Consider the following 17785-nt stretch of genomic DNA (forward strand, 5'->3'; position numbering starts at 1 on the left):
AAAATAACGGAAGAGCTCATCTCACGCTTACTGTCTATGGCAATCTGAATAGCATTTGAGCAATGTAGCGCCAGACCGTGTTCCTGAAGTGACGTTTATTTAACACGTTGTGGTAACTCTGAGGCTTCGTTGCTTCGGCTATATGCCACATTACCAGCCACGGTGGCTCAGTTGCTGTGGTGTTGCGTGGCTAAGCACGAGATCACGGGAAGAAATTCCGGCCGCGGCGGCTGCATTTAGATGTGGGAGAGATGCCAAAACGCCCGTGTCCCTTGCATTGAGGGCACGTTAAAGAACCCTTGGTGGTCAAAATTTATCCCGAGTCTCCCGATACGGCGTGCCTCATAATCGAATTGTGGTTTTGGCACGTAAAATCCCAGAATCAAATTCAATAGATTCCACATACTCCAATATCACGCCGCCATTTTGGTATCGCACTCGCTTGCCAAATTCACCCATGAGCACCATGGCATGATGGCTACTGCATGACACCAACACAGTGACGATGGAATGCAGAAGTGCTTATATTGGTGGGACGACAAAGTTGATATAGGGATAACGGTTTGACGACGACGAGATGGCGATTCTTAAATTATGACGATGGTATAATGACAAGAGTGAGACGATGACGTCATGTGAACATTGAGATGCTGACGGCTCTATGACGACGAAGGCATGACGACAACCAGTCGCAGATTGTATTTTCATCTGCAAATAACTGCTAAAACGGTATTTTCTTTCCAATAGCATGCATTCTCTAGATAAAATCTAAAGAATGCTAACTCTGCCTTCCTTCGAAGTGTTCTTTTCTTTCTTTTCTTTTTACAATAGGCACTGCCAAAAAAAGCGCAATGACCAGGCTAAACTTTGCCTACCAACGTTACGTTACTTGCTTACTAGGTATACTAAATCTGAACAGATGCTCACTCTATTTCACCTAGACACGAGGAAAACCATTAATTAGAAAAACAATTTTATTTTTATAAAGCTCGGCTGTATATTTATGTTCAAGTACAATAAAAAAGGCAAGTATTTTAGTGAATTCACAGTGGTCTTATCGATGTTACAATACTTCAATAACAGCAATTGCTTAGGTAGAGTTCTGTGGATGACAGCTTAACGGAAATATACTTTTAACTATGTGTCGCAATGTTGCTTTCATTTACACATAATCAGGAGCCGAATTCACAAGTTTTTGTTCCTAAGAGCTCTTTGCCATTGACAGGCCGCCTTCACTATTGATATATCTAACATCGCGATTGGCTGTCATATGCAGTTTTAGCGTAAGAACGTTTTTGTGAATATGTGTGCAGATATTTATTTACTTTCATCTTTCCTGGCTAAGAGGCAAGCGTATCACTTTAAACTGTTCCTACACTACCGCGATGGAGTTAATTTAAAGGTTCCCATTATACGAACCTTGAATATACAAGTATTTCCGTCATTTTCGTTGCTGTACATTCGATATTGTTTTTATCAGATTTGCTTCAGGATCTAATTAAATTCATTGTTTCAGTCACCTACTGAGTTGATATTTAAGTGTCAGAAAAAGTCGACGGTAGAAGCACTATCGTTCTTCGCTTTAAACGATTGCCTTGACTGTCCGTTTATACTATCGACAACTACTGAAATTCCTGCACTTGACTGCATTGTGTGTTTTTTTAACAACGCATTTTTTATGGCGGCTGCCTGTAGTCATGAAAAATTCATAGACATTGGCCAGCAAGGTAGTTTAGAGGCAAATGAAATACGAAGTGAGCTGCAGGTCTCATTTCCATTGCTCTGGAGAGAGAGCATTGGTTCTCATGTTGAGTGATCGCGAAACTCCTGTCCTCCATCTCATTGGCGCCTAGGTTTTCTTTATTATTTCAAGACTGCAAAATAGTCCCTAACAGAGGTGGTTTGGAAATATGATATGGTTCCGGGCATGTCTGAAATACAAAACTGGCTTTCTTACCCAGCACGGACACGAATGTCTGGGTATATCCACGATTTTCTATTCTTTTAGTTCCTCGCTTTTTAGGGCCCGCTGATCGCTTTTTTTTTTTTGTTGGTGGTGTAGCAGTCTTCCCAATAAAAAAGGTTGTTCCTTCCTGATCGCCTACAGGAAGAAACAGGAAAGAAATGACCGGCACCTGAGACCTCGATGACCCCCCCCCCCCCCCACCCTCCACGGGCGTCCCAAATCAATAGCCCAGTTGGCATAGCTGATGCTCCTGACAGTGCTCTAATTTATCACGTGTCAACGGTCTAAAATGTGCTCGGATAGCTCTGTTATTTTCTAAAAGCAGTGCTTAAGTGGCTCTAAATGTTTTTTATTTCTTTTTGCATTACGGTTTACAATCCGGCATATTAGAGTTGAAAATGCGCACGTGCTGCAGGCATTCTTATGGAAGAAGCCGCATAAGCTGCCGCTGAAAGTTATCATCTATAATTACCAGTTCGTGTTCTAGGGGCTGGTATGTCCGTATCCTGGAACCTCTAGGCGCTTTCTCTCTTTTGTCTATTGTCCCTGAACACAAACGCCGCAGATAGAGAGCGTCTGCTGCAGACCGGTGGGGGGGCGGTGGAGAGGGGTAGAGGAATTTGCGCCCTTCTCCGTGTCTGCATTTGCTGGGCTATAAAAAGAAAGGTATACGAGCATTCCGACGGAGTGGAATTTAACGTCACTGCAATGGTTTCTTGATGATGGAAGTCCCACAGAGATCCGTAACGCTAGTCTCTAACGCTGAATGCACAGCCCTGCAGGAACAAGGAAGAGAAAAGTTTGTGGACCGCCACCCAATCTGCAGGAATGAAATCGTAGCGCATACTTACGAGAAAAACCTAAGGCGTACGAGAAAAACTTATTAGTGACTCGGTGCAGTGAGACATTTGTCTAGCAGGGCGGCGCTTGCGCAAGGTGAAGCCACGAGGCTTCACTTCTACTTCGCGGTATTTTTGAAACTCTATAATAACGCGACAGCGTTAAGGGCCCTGTGACGCAGTAAATCCGAAGTCTGCGTCGGCGTAAGCATTGGCGTCTTTCGCGAATGAATTGATCCCGAACCACGCCAACCACACAGGCCCTGCGCGTGGCGCAATGCGCTTGTGAACAAAAAGTGAATTTCTCAAAGTAAAATGCGTCAAAGAAATCGTAAAGTAGGACTTAACTACAACCTACAGACATGGTGGCATCGGATTGTAATTTGAATGTTCGAGAAAACATAATTCTGTTACGAAGAAACTCAAACACATACCCCCTTTCCAGCATGTCTACCATAACAACAGCGGTGCGTTCGGGTAGGTTACTTGCAAAAACCGCATCCAGATGGCGCTCGCCACCTCGGCAGCGTAGAACGGTAGCACCGCGCAGAGGCGAAGGTGGAGAAAAAAGAAAGCGGCAGTTGCCCGCAAACTTGACAACCATTCAGGGATCTTAGAATGCCATCGCGATCCACTCTTAAAGGCGAAGGTTAAGCGTCCTCCAAATTATTTAGCTTAAAACAAATCACAGACGCAACAGACATCCACTGTGGACAGCCGTGAGTCAACTATAAAATACAAAAAGAGTTTAACATTAACAAACCGATTTTTCTCCTATATAAGTTACATAGCTCATAAAATTATGAGCATAAGGTAAGTGGCGCGGCGGTGTGGTACGCATGCGGACGCCGCGAGGTAGATATTTCGGGTAGGCATCATTCCGTTACCTCGAAGATGCGTCTTGACGTTCTTTAATATGATGAAAACAGCTACCTCGCTGACGTGTCTCGTCTCTACCATTCTAACGGCAATAAAGCGGCGGTGCTGAAAAACCAATTATAATATAGCTTCACTGTGAAGTGTTATCGCAAAATATTTATTATGATGGCGTAATCACTAGGACTGATTGGTAGATTTATGCCAAACGTGAATTGCGTCCGTGGGTTTGGACAGTTTGGCTTGGATTTGGAGGAAAGTTAAAACAGTGGTCTCGCCCTGTGCATGGATTTCAATCGTATGCTTCTGCTACTTTTGCTTATTACTTGCTTTATTATAGGTATGTGAGTAAACAACAATGCAGAATGCCTTACGGAGAACTTACCCTTTCAAAAGAGTTGAATTCAAGAACACTTCATTTGCATAGCTATGACCGAGCCACTTTCAAGACAATTCTAACCTTCCATATTCCAGCATTCCCATGGTCGTCCACCACTGATTGTTAGACCCGCATTGACAGTTGTGCCGTATTTTGCTGTAGGCAATATAATTGCTACGGTTCAACGCACGTGGCCATGCGTCTGAGTTTTAAAAAATCCACCCTGATTGACCGATGCGATAGATTCTTTTCTAAAAAATTATACAAAAAGCTTGGTACTCAAACAATTTTGAACTCCGTATATATTTTTATTTATTACTGAAAACCGATGTTCTATTGCGTCACTTCATTAGAAGTGTGCCTATTGTAGGTGAGGGTGAGCAAGAAATCGTTTATAGGTCATAGAAAGGTATGCAATGTATTCTCCTAGAATGTCAGTGACACAGCTCTGAAATAAAAAGGTGCAGTTTCGCCCCAAATGTGAAGCATCAATTGCGATAGCAAATTAGTGGACAGCTACATAAAGTAAGAATGACAGTGACAAGAACTTTTATTGGTCCTGAGAGACTGGCCAGGGGGAGCCGAAGGCTCCCTCAGGTCAAGTCGGTGGCTCCGCCCACGATGGCACCGGGAGGCGAAATCCCGTTGCGATGTCGTGGGCCCTCTGGACTGCCTGGAGTTGGATGTGGTGGTGGTCGCTTCTTAGGAACTCCTCCCACTGTTCCTTTGTGGCAAGTATAGAGTTTTCTATGGCTGGGCACATCCAGAGCATATGATCGAAAGAGCATGAGTCGGCTCCGCATTTGGGGCACGACTGCGGGAAGTGCGGGTCTATCCTGCTAAGGGACCGCGGATTGGGGTATTCTGAGCGTGCTAGCTTGTGGTTTATTTAGTTTTGGGTGAAGAGGAGAGAACCACCTCCTTTCCAAGCGGTAGTGTGAGACGATCTCGTGAAAGGTGCACAATGGGTCTTTCTGGATGCTAGCCTCGTTACGAGGAGGGCCGTTGACGGCTGCGCGGGTCGTGAAATCGCGCGCCAGCCGGTGAGCCCGTTCGTTGGGGTTGCAGCCGTGCGGTTTGATTGAGTCTCCCAGGTGGGCCGGGAACCATGACATGTGGAATTATGCTTCCGTGCCAATTTGAATGAAATTAGTGAGCTTGTTGATCGCAATTCTATTCGCCCGTTTCGATACGCGCGCCGCCGAAAAGGACCTAACGGCTGTACGGTAGTCCGAGAAGACGAAGAGGGGAGAATGTGCGCTGTGTATGGCCAGGGCGATAGCCGCCTCCTCCGCCTCGTGAGCAGAATTGGTGCGCACAGAGGCCGCATTCACCAGATTGCCTTTCGCATCCACTACCGATAGGGCGAACGCGTCTTCACTGTCGTATCTAGCGGCGTCTACGAATAGAGCGTGTAGTCCCTGTCGAGTGATCTGTTTGAGGATTGCCTGAGCTCTCGCACGTCTTCTACCCTCATTGTGTACTGGGTGAATGTTGCGCGGAATCGGGTCTACCATGATTAGGGAACTAATGTTTTTAGGTAGACAGACTTTATCCTCCGGGTCGTGCCTGGGCCGAATGCCTGCTTTGTTTAGTATTCTAACTCCTGCCTTGCTGGACGATAGTCTATAAACCTGCGCCGCCGAGTGGGCTTCTATAATTTCGTCTATCATGTTATGGATCCCTAGCTTCAGTAGTCGTTCCGTGCTCGTGGACTGGGGAAGTCCCAGCACACGTTTGAGGCCCGTTCTTATAAGCGCGTCTAATTTGGCCTTCTCTGCCCTGCTCCAATTAAGGTAAGGAGTTATATAGGTAATGTGGCTTAGGAAGAAGGCCTCGAAAGCTTTGATAAGATTGTCCTCCTTTAGCCCGCCTCTTCGGTTGGAGATGCGGGTGATCATTCTGATGACGTTTCCAGCCTGACCAGCTAGCTTATTGAGAGCCGTCGCGTTGCAACCCTTGGCGTCGATGAGCAGACCTAGAATTTTGACCGAGTCTACCCTCGGTATTGGCTGTCCGTTTTTGGCTTTGATAACTATCGGAAGACTTTCCAGAGGCTCGAGGTTTCTGACTCCCTGCCTACATTGTCTGTACAGCAAGAGTTCCGATTTGGACGGGGAGAGATGGAGCCCCGTGTAGGAGAGGAATCCCTCGATGGTTTCTAGCGCGTTCTGTAATGAGTGTTCAATTGTGGCCATTGATCCTCCCGGCACCCAGATCGAAATGTCATCCGCGTTAACGGCGTGTCCCACGTTCTGAATCTCGGCGAGGCGAGCGGAAAGCCTGTGCATGGCTATGTTAGGATAGTAATTTTATCGGCCATGTAAACTTGTAAACATAGGCTACTAACTAAATTAACAAGCTTGGTGTCACGCGCGCACAAGCAAACATGAACGCATCTCACTCGATGACCGCGGAAACTGGCTGTCAAAACACTGGAATGAGTAAGCGCGCCCTCAGCAGCGAGCGAATTGAGCTTCATGCCGGCGCTCGCATCAACGCGATCTTAGCCGCGAAAACACATGGAGGGCGGACTCTGACCTTGCGGTAGATGGCTTTCAAGATACAGTCGCGCGGGCGGCCGCTCGCGGCGTACAACGCGCCCAACGCCCCCTCCCCCGAAGCCTTTCGGCGCGGCGCGAGGGGGTGCTGCCGCAGTAAGGCTCGGCCCCTCCACCTTCCTCCGGAGCGTTGTCCGCGACTGGAAGACTGCGCTTCCTTCCCGCTTCCCGCCCTTGTGTGCGCGAGCCGCGATTGCCGGCTCACCGCCGCATTCTTTCACTTGCACATATACAGCGCATGGCGCGCGGCGACTTTGTTATCGCCCGTGGGCCTTATACGGAACCTCGCGGCGACGACGACGATGACGGCGGAATTTCGTGTATAGTGCCCCATTACAAAGTTTAATGCCCGATTTAATTTGATTAGACCAGTGGCCCTTAACCTTCAAAAATATCCTAGATTCACTGCGAACATATTCAAAATAACGATGAGCGTTAATGATTCTGCAATAATTTCTGAAGGCGAGCGATGTACGTGCAAATATTAGGCACATATTCTAGTACTTATTGTAAGCTCGCTAACTGTATGTGTTTATTTACCCTCACTTAGATCCTTTCTTTGGCAGCCTTCATGTGCGTTTCGACGAACTACGCGAAGTCCACAGGGAAGACATAGCGTAGCGATTCCCGTCCGCGCATCAATGGACAGAAGGTTATGATATGTGTATCTTTAAGGGTCACCGAGACTGCCACCACAGTGAAACCTATACCTTCTGACGATGAATGTCGAAGTTCATACAATTAGCATTGAAGTAATGTAGCGACGGCGCGTTTTGACACCGCCCAAACACGTAATATATCAGACGTGTATGCAGCCTGAATATTTTCCCATGCTTCGTATGTGAACACGCTGTGCCGCTGGCGGCGCCGCCAAGAAGTGCGCGCGTGGCGCGGGTGGTAATATATGTTTAGACGATGTTGTCTGAATATATCTGACGTAGGTTTTCAACCAACGAATATAGAATAACTTTTAAAATGGAAGATTTTTTTTTTCAATTTGAACAAAGGCACATATGCAAGCACATACCCAATGAATTAAGACTCGGCAAAAGAGGTTCATTGAAGAATGCCACACACTCAGTAACGACGTCAAAGAAGTCGATTGAAAAACGTAGAGGCGCAGTGACACTTATCCAGTGATTCAGGTTGGCGTCAAGGAAGTTCAATGAAGACGGCATACACCTAGAGGCCCAAGTTGACGCGATGGTTGGTTTCGATGCTGTTTTCCAGATCAGAGCAGCCCCGATGCTCCAGCCATTTCACCGTGTACTGTATAATAGTTCATATAATACGCTGCTATCCAAGTTGGCGGCAAAACGGTTAGCGACACAGCCCGACAGCCCGATAGTCCCCTAAAAATGAGCTAAGTACCCTGAGAATGCCAGTCGCATTAAAGGACTTTCACTTAAGTGCCTCTTTGATGTCCTTAACTCAATCACCGCCAGCGGTTGAGCCGCGGACTACCTGCTACATTTAGACATTCCCGCCTGACTTACGTCTCTTATTTGCCTCTTACACCTACGGCTCTTCATATTTCATTCTTTTTGGTCCTCTTAAAATGAAAAAAAAAAAAAACGCCGCAGCGCCTCCAGCCCGACACCGACGGTACAATCTTCACGTGAGGCGATATACTGTAATTTCGATATGAGGTCTCCACATTGCTGTTTTTCTTTACTTCCTCAACAGGTAACAGTTGTAAATTGGGCTTGCTTTCCAATCGACCTTTGTCCTTCTCTACGTTTGCTTACGTCACGGGCGTATAGCCACAGGAGGGCACACCGATCCCGTGCCATCCCCCCCTCCCATCAGAAGTCGGTCTGCAGCAGGATAACTGGCATAAACCGAAGTGAAAAAATGCTACTGCGTCGGCGTCCAGCATCCTAGTCATCTTTTTCTTTACTATAGCCATAGCGCGAAACAAAGTAAAAAAAAAACTTTTTGTCCACCTCTGCCACTAATGCCCTTGCACTGCCTAGAATGCAAGACCCAGCAATCCGGTTTATATAGAAGGGAATTTCGACCCACACCATGGGGTCAATGAGGGAGGGTCCATTCTCTATAATTAAACACGTAATCACTACCTAATATCTAGGTTATGTAAGTTGACCAAGTACGTCTCGGTATGTCTGGTAACTGTTTAAAGATACGATCTGTTTAAAGATGTAGACCTGATAATATAAGTGCTCCTGATTTTCAAACGCTCTCATGCATAGTAAATGTAGAACACCTAAGTTACCGCAACATGTCGAATGAAGTGTAGAACTGGAGAAAATGAGTGCAAAAAAATCAGCCCGAAAAACCCTCAAGACCAAACTTCGCCTGTACGACCGCCACCAAAGTTCGAATTCTAGTGCTCATGCGTTATTACTTACAGTGCGAACGAATCAACAGGGACAGAAAAGAAAAACTAAACACGATTGCTGTGGTGCGTGTGGTTGAAAGCAGATGTACCGACTTGCCCAGCTATCTCCGTACTTTAGTGCTAATGCAGCGATGCAGCAAAAGGAATCTGGCAAAACGTGTGCTATGGGCACCCTGCAATGTTGAGAGGGTGCTACGACGTTTTCATTTTTCACCCCAGCCTCGCCGACACCGGCCGCTCGAGAGGTGATGAAAATGATACACCATTCCAAGTGATAGCGGTCACTATTCGTCGCTCGTCTGAGTGTCATGCCCTACGCATGCGCACTTTCGACGTTTTCACAACTCGGACACTCCTGCCCCGTGATAAGCGATTGCAAGTGTCACGGCGAATGCATGCAGCGCTCTCCAGTTTTGCTTCCACCACTCGTTAGGCTGTGTGTTCGGGCGCTGCTGTCTACTCTGCAAAGCTTTAGCGCAGGGTGCCTATAGTTCAATGGCCCCGCGTATTTGAGCATGCGTTTTGCGCTTCACACATGCTTTGAGCGTGATGGCGCCTGTGCACGTATTTGGGAGGCAATATCACGATGCTGTAGCAGTCCAGGATTACGTACTTCCGTAAAGCGCGTTATTGAGAGGATTCAAGGGTGTTGGTCAGTAATTGCTCGTTGTCATGCTGGTAAAGACGGCGTCGGTGCCAGTGACAGAGGTGTACAAAATAATCATAGTTACGAGACCCACAAATATAGCACTCCCTCAGAATAGATCACGCTCCCAGAATCCGGAGGTTGACGAGATAAAAGCATTAACATTTCTGAAGTTATAAAAGAACTTCGGAAACGGTTTAATAATAATTTTAATAAGTCGGATATTTGCAGTTCGTAAATCCAAAATTTAATATGAATTTTACTCAGAGCCCGTTTGAATGTTCGAATTACGTTTGAAATGTAAATATTGACTTTTTAATTATCGACTAACTACCACGTATCAATCGTCGCTCCATGGTCGCCCCCACTGATGATATCGCTCCTAAGCTACCATTCATTTATTTCAAAACGATAATGTTTTTAATATGACCTTAAGCTTTTATAGAAACACACGGCAGATAGCAGACCCTTAACGAGCTGCGCTGGTGAGTTGGTAACAAGCGCCGTAAGCTCTCGGTCGCGGTGTTCTATATGTTCTAGACTATTGAAAAAAACAGACACAAGTACAATGATTGTTAAAAAAGAAAAATAACTGCATTAGCGTAGAGTACATGCACTACATTGTACATGTCCCGCAGAAGTTGAAGGTTGTGTACATACCAACCACCACTGACAACACCAACACCACCACTGACAACATGCTATAGACACGCAACGTGCGTTGTGCTAAGTGAAGGACTCCCCAGGCACAGTTGTCGCAGGCACGCTACTGTTAATCCGGCCACGCGCGGTAAATCGCGTGCTTTGGCATAAAGATATGTCTAGCACAGAAGCCTACCATGTTCTGAGGCAAAAACAACAACATAAGCCTTCGACAGAAAAGTCCGTGACTCTGAGGTAACAGGTTAGCGTCACGTAAGGCGCACCTAACGATACACATTATTCTCCACTACTGATGTATTTCCTGAAAGCTAACACCACGACTTTGACAGCTTTGACAGCGCCGACTGGGGATTGGATATGCACATATATCAGCCATTACTGGGCTTGAAAATGGTTGAGTAGTGAGCACTGTTAGGGTGAACACCTCATTAGTGTGCACGAGCTTATAGCAGTTAACGTTTAGCACAAAATAATAAAAACTATTATTTATTTAGTCGACATCATCTCGAGGCGCCGTATTCGGCACATTTCCCCCCTGAAGTAAAAGGTATGTTGAAGTTATAACAACTTCAATACTAATGAGGTGTTCACCCTAACAGTGCTCACCACTTGTTAATTGCCGAAGTTCATTGCGTTTGCACTTACAAGTTGCACGTCAGAAGCTCGAGAGTTGATCCCGACTAGAGCAAAGAGGGCCTCACAGTTACCGGGTGCGCGTGCCCGTGTGAATGTGCTCTGTTTCACTAGTTCCGTGCAGCACTGTGAAAGGTTCAGGCCTCTTCGACCAATCAGGAGCACGAACACATCTTAAATGTGTCCTTCCGCGTCGTCAGCTAGCGGCGAGCGCTGCAGCGCGGAAGCGGCGGGAGCATCTCCGAAGAATGTTCCTCTTACCAATCTCTCTCGACGTGTCGCAACGCTACATCAGTCGTATTTGGCGACTCATCGTGTCCAAGTGAAATTATTAGCCTTTAATAATGTTTTATAGGATACGGATCCAGTGTTCTCGCTGGGCGGGCAGAATCGTAGTTCGCATGCCTGGCACACTTACGCTCCAGTGGTTCGCGCTCGGCGGCTCGCCCTCCGGCGGCTCAACCTCATTTGCGACACGATGAATGACCTTGCGAGACATGGCGTAGTAGAGCTATCACTCTCAAACGAAGCAAAATCACCTGAAGAAATCGCAGCTCTAACATGCAGAGAAGCCTTCAAGTAAACATGCTTCGACTAGACCACTTTATAAGGCCATTAAAACAAGCAACGGGTTCCGAACACTGGCACTACATCTCGCTTCCCAAGAATCTGCGCTCGATGGTCACGTAGCCTTGGCTCTGCTGCACGGAACTACTGCATATATCTCTCGGCGGTTCCTTCGTTGATAAGATTTCTTTTTTTCGTTGCGTAGCGTGCGTAAGACCCATTCTTTGCACGAATGGCGTGGCGTGCCAGGCTTTGTGTAGTGTGTCCTTGACTTTCTGCGTGCGCCAGCCACGGTAAAAGCGCCACAGATGTCGTGGAAATGAATGCATCAAACCCATGCGCCTATAAAATGGGGAGTGGCGCAAGCTCGCCCCTCTGTGTTAACCAAGACAGGCAGGAGTGAGCTAACACCACGCCTTCCTTATTTATGTTGGCCTTTTTCTCTTTACGTAGGGTTGTTTATTTCATACATTTCTAATGGCAGCAGTAGTTAACGTTTGTTGATTGGGATAGCCGGCCCTTCCTATTTTTCCGTAGCTCATCGTTTAATAATCAACAACAACCGCACCAGTTTTGATAGACTTGCTTCAACCATGCTTTATTATTCATTTATCGTAGTCGAGAAGTAGCAGGAAAATGGGCTGGCATGGCTCCTGCTCTATTTTGTATGTTTAAGACACGGAAAGGAAATAACAACTTCTCGTGTCTTTTTACTTTGTTCTGCAGTCGACTGTAAGTGAAATATGGCTGACATTGTGTTCCATCATGAGTTGATGCCGTTTATTTTTTCGCTATGACGTGCACACTCAGCGTTACCTCAAAAAATGAACTCGTAATCCAGTATGGACCTGCAGCTGTCATCGACTTGTGCAGAGCAATCGGGAGAGGTGTACTTAATGCCGTGAAGCCCTACACGGGTAAGAGTCATAAGGCTAAACGCAAGACCACATTTTTCTGGCATCGCCAATAGAAATGCCTACGAAAATTAGGAGAGGGAACTCTGGAGCTTAGGTGATTACGCTGGCACGTGAACAACATGTATTTGTCTAATGTTTGTGCTTGCCGTTCCAGACTGTGTTGTTATTTGAGGCGGTTCATTTTTCGAAATTTTGAAGCAATCTTAATTTACTAAACACGGCAAAGCAGTAAGGCTATGCGCACGTTTACTACATATTGTTGGACTTCAAGCGCTACATTTTGTTGAGAGAGAGAGAGAGAAAATCAACCTTTATTGATGCCAGAGATCACGCGGGCGGACGCAGCCTCCCTCCGCCTAGCAGGCGGCCGAGATCCCCTGGGTCTCAGCGGCTGCCTCGGCTAGCTGGACGGCCCAGACCTGGTCTCGCTGGTCTGAGCTGAGCAGCCGGGTCTTCCTGCTACTCTACGCAGTGCCAATCACTTCCACGATGGCAGAAGCCGCATAATTACAGATCCTTTTGACCCTAGCGGCAGACTTTGCAATTAAAAGTTGGCACACGAAAGTCATCACTAACGAAAGGTGGCCTTGGCGAGCGCTTTTCCTCGCCGCTCGAGGTCTCAATTCTACCCCGCGCAACAGCGATGTTGTCATTGCAATGTGTTTTTCGTTTTCCCCCAAAGTCAGATATTGGAGATTGTTCACAGTTGACGTTATACTACGAGTTTTGCAAGGCATACTATGTGATCCTAAAATAATATCAAATTAGACTCTCGCTTCCTTATAAGAATATCCCATCTGTGAGCGTAGTGCATGTCGTCGTTTTGCAGCGCTCAGACTTCATACGCGCCGCGATAAACCGCTCTTCCAATCTGACGTGCTGCAAACGGCTATATCTTCTACAATCTCACCCAAAAGCAGACGAAAAAACTCGAATCGCTCAACCACGAAGCCATTGGGTTGTCACCGGCCTGCCGCCTTTCCCACTCTTCCACCGCCCTGCCTAAATGGCAGCGATAAATTCGATCGAGGCAATAGCCAAGCATTCAAAACCGATTCGGCTAAGAGCCGCCAGAATATCCGGCCGCAGAATTGTCCCGCTTCTCCATCTTCCAGTGTCTCCAACGCCTCTGCCCTCTTTTCCTGAGCCGTGGGATTGTTCCCTGACCGGAGACATTACACATATTCCCAAAAACATGAATGCCGACAACGCAGAGAGGCAGTTCACTTGCGCAATGTCACATGAAACAGAGGATTGTGACGCTCCTCCCCATAAACACGCTGTGTACACCGACGCCGCCCTCAGTGACGAAGCTTGAGCCACAGCGTACCAGTGCCCCACGCACAACTGCGGCCTACTCCTCCTACCCCCTTGCCTGCAACGACCCATTTACGGCTGAACTGGCTGCGATGTCCGCTGCATGTGAAAACGTCCTCAAGCCGCCTTTGCGGCCGTCACTCAGCAAAACAATTTACACTTGCCTTCCCATTGGTCCGGCCGGGAGATGGCGCTTCACATTTCGGTCATTATGTGCTTACAACACTCGGAAATATTCGACAACATATGAACTGACCTCTTCCCTCATTCCTTCTCCCGGCTCGATAAGTCCGCTTCCTCGGGTTGGAAACATTTTATTGTCACTTTAATAAACGCTTTAACAACAAAAAACAACACTAAGCATTCGTTTCTATTAAAGGTTTGATAAAAAAAAGTGCCGATACTTCAACTTTATTCAACTCAAAAGGCCCGTGAGTGCAGCACCAATAACTGTATCGGGAAATCAAATTCACCTATACAGCACAAGGAGCTGATAGACAGGCGCCCTTCTTTTTACAGGCTACGTGCTGATGAGTATGCTCTGTGAATTGAACTGCACATTTGAGAATGACCAATGGGGAGCTGTTACATGTGCTTAACGGAGTTCAGACAAATATGGTGGGTGCCGTTGATGATTGAGTGGCTGAAGGTACCTTGCGATGTAATAAATTTGTTTGCGTTGTTCAATTTCTTGTTGCTGCGCGTTTCATACATGCGCTAACCATGTCAAGGGACTTGAGCAAGAAACCGACACAAAGGTGAATCTCAACGAACTTCATTTAAGAAGTAAATGTAAAATATATATTGCTAAATAATTGTGCCCATGAAGAAAAAAAGTGAACTAAACGAATTAAGACAAATAATAAGTACGTTTGAAATGTCAACCAGTAAACGAATCATACACCCGTGGCTCGGTATGGATGAATATCTCAGGGTGCACAAGCTTGTGGGGAAAGGCGACAGCAGTCGATTAAGTCACGTAACTCGTGGGTGTCGGTCGAGGGATTAAAATAGTTAAATTCTGCGGTTAACCATGCCCGGATTATGGGTCGTAATGCAGTGTGGTACGCAGGATTTATTTTGACCACCTGGTTTTCTTTACATTCCACTTAGATTTAGGTGCGCGACCCTTTTTTGCATTTCGCCTCCATTGAAATGCGGCCGCCACCAGTGGGATTGAACTGCCCATCAAGAGGTCAGCAGTGCAACGCCCTAGTGACGGGACTACCACGGCGGGTAACCAGGGATGACAGTCGCGCTCTTTTTGAATTGTTTCATTTTTATGTGTGACATTCGAGGAAATTACTCACGCGCTGCAGAAATTAGTAGCGTCAACTCCTTCCATGTCTGGAGCTAGTAAGGAAGTTCTCAGGTGATGAGCAAAAAATGTAGCATTCGGTATAATTACCTCACTTTTTAGGGTAAAAATTGATTCGTCTAGTTTTAACATTACATTTTCTCCTTACTACGTCGAGTCATTCTCAAGTCTATGCCCCTGTGCTACGAGTAATGAAGAGGAAATGGGCAGGAATACTGAGGAATGACAAAGTGTCTCCTCTATGTTATAAGAAATTTCGAAAGGCTTTTCTAAACCTTTATAAAAATATTTATCTATAAGCTGTCACACTGCATTGATACTCTTATTGCCTAATGAGAAACGGCAGAGATGAAAGTGCCAATTTGAGAGGTACGTTTTTTTTTGAAACAAGTTTTTACAGCAGGAAACCGCTAAACAAGGCGCATAATTAGGTTGGGCAGCTAACACGTGACAAGAAAGATGTCAGGAACTAAACATGGTCTTGAGAATGTATACCGCGTAGTTACGACAGAACTCCGAAGCTACGCATTAGATTTTCAGAGTTCTTTGTATGCCGAAAATACGGTCCAACTGCCTTCATAAGAATTTAACAGGTCAATTAGCAACCCGATAATCTAAAGAGCGCTAATGGCTCTACATGTCCAGGAGGTGCTCTTCTTTGAAACAGAAGCCAAATTAACAAACCTTTTCATCTGCAGGTACCCTTTGCCATTGTGCAGCAGGCTTCTCTGTAGATATATTCAGAATCAGGTTTCGGTGACATTTATTAATAATAAAAATCATTTGACAAGACGTTCTTAATGCAGACGTTCTTATGGCTCTTTCGCTAGAATTTACAGTTAGCGGAAATTTAGGAGAATACTAATGCTGGACTTATTAGCGAAAGTATGACACCAATGGCAATGATCACGAACGAACGAAATGGTTTCTAAATTGGGCCCCAGGTTTTTGCTGCAGGATAACACCACACGAAGAATGAAAGTCCGCCAAATAGACAAATTCATCTCTCTGCATTATGTTTTCTTTCTTTCTCGCACAATGCAGGAATCGCCGTCCTACTGGATATGGCCGGGTCACTACAGTGAGCTGTGGCAGCCGTCTGCCCCGTCCACCGTCACCACGCTGAGTGTACTGGTACTGGGCCTGGGCCTGGGCGCGCTCATCGTCGCGACGGCAGTTGGCAACGCCTTCGTGTGCCTCTCCGTCTGCCTCGTGCGCCGCCTACGGCACCCGTCCAACCACCTCCTCGTCTCGCTGGCAGCCTCTGACCTGTGCGTGGCTCTGCTGGTCATGCCGCCCGCACTGCATCTCGAGATCACCGGTCGCCGCTGGGACCTGGGCCCGGCGGCCTGCGACGCGTGGGTGTCCGTGGATGTGGCGTCCTGCACGGCGTCGATCCTCAACCTGTGCATGATCTCCATCGACCGGTACCTGGCGATCACGCGACCCCTTACCTATGGCGTTCGGCGCACGGCCCGCAGAGCCTGGGCCTGCATCGGAGCCGTCTGGCTGCTGGCGGGTCTCATCAGTGTACCGCCATTACTAGTTCTGGGAAATGAGCACGGAACGGTCGAGAACCCTAAATGCCTCGTGTGTCAGAACCTCGCATACCAGCTGTACGCCACTCTAGGAGCGTTTTATATCCCGCTGGTCGTTATGCTGTCAATGTACTGGAGGATCCACACGGCCGCAAAGAAGGTCGTCGAGGCCGAACACAGAGCTCGCCCGGGACCACGAACGAGGAGCCTTAGAGTCGCTGTGAGAGAGCGCAAGGCTTCCATTACGTTGGGAATCATCCTGACGGCCTTCACGGCGTGTTGGTTGCCTTTCTTTGCATTCGCCCTCGTGAGACCGCTGGGAGGAGAGCCGCTGCCGGAACTGGCTCACAGCTTCGCCCTTTGGCTGGGATACGCCAACTCGGCGCTGAACCCCGTAATCTACGTCACCTTCCACCACGACTTTCGGCGCGCCTTCCGCGACTTGCTCTGCCTGCGCTGTGGCAGGCGTGGCACCGGAAAGCGAAAGGTGCTGGGCAGAAGCGCGAACGAAGTGACGGGAGCTCTGCTGTGCGTCGGGAACAACAACCACGCGTCGTGGGCCTGACGCTGGTGGGAGTCGCCTGGAACGCTCGGTGTCTCCAGCGTCGACGCGCGTCACAGTCGAACATGGGCAGAGGAAAAGAATTAAGAGCCAGAAACATTCGCGAAAGACGGACGTCGCTTGTGATTCCTTGTGTCATGACGCGAGTCACGTTTAAGTGAACGCTGCGGAAAGAAGTGTCAACCGAAGTTGTTCACAAGGTGGCTGTGGGATTTTCATGTGCATTTTGGGCACAGTGCGCGTGACCCTTGTTTTCAGACAACTAAACGCCTCTGGATATGACACAAATCTGTGATGAACATTTTGTACAATTTTGACGAATGCACAACATTAACATTTATTCATATGGTAATGTTCGGTAAATGCAAGTCGTCCCTTTCAATACGTTCCCCAGTCTGAAGCTTAACTTAAGCAGGCATAAAAATAGAAAAAAAATAATTTCCGCATCGCCGCATTTCAAACCATATTGCAGGGCCCGTAATATTTTGTTTTGAAGCCGACGTTAGCAATTGGGCAATAGATTTGTCTGAGAACAAACATTCTTACGTAACGACTTGAACCATACAGCAAATGAATGAACAGGCAAGTGTGTTTCTAAAAACGTTTGTCTGACGCAGAGTGAAGCGCCGATTGGCGCGTAC

The 17785-nt window shown here is 47.1% G+C and overlaps 1 protein-coding gene across 1 annotated transcript; it reads left to right on the top strand.

The window, feature by feature from the left end:
- The first annotated feature begins 16121 nt into the window (after positions 1 to 16121).
- LOC119459706 (5-hydroxytryptamine receptor 1) lies at positions 16122 to 17291 on the top strand. The gene has a single exon (XM_037721353.2). It carries the CDS (start codon positions 16335 to 16337, stop codon positions 17145 to 17147), a length of 813 nt encoding a protein of 270 aa, XP_037577281.1. The 5' UTR covers positions 16122 to 16334; the 3' UTR covers positions 17148 to 17291.
- Positions 17292 to 17785: the final 494 nt, after the last annotated feature.

This window comes from Dermacentor silvarum, chromosome 7 (assembly GCF_013339745.2).
Source record: "Dermacentor silvarum isolate Dsil-2018 chromosome 7, BIME_Dsil_1.4, whole genome shotgun sequence".
In the NCBI taxonomy this organism is placed as follows: domain Eukaryota; kingdom Metazoa; phylum Arthropoda; class Arachnida; order Ixodida; family Ixodidae; genus Dermacentor; species Dermacentor silvarum.

Bases quoted from the DNA above. Each gene is read 5' to 3' on its own strand.
- LOC119459706 (XM_037721353.2), top strand. From the start codon at position 16,335: ATGCCGCCCGCACTGCATCTCGAGATCACCGGTCGCCGCTGGGACCTG.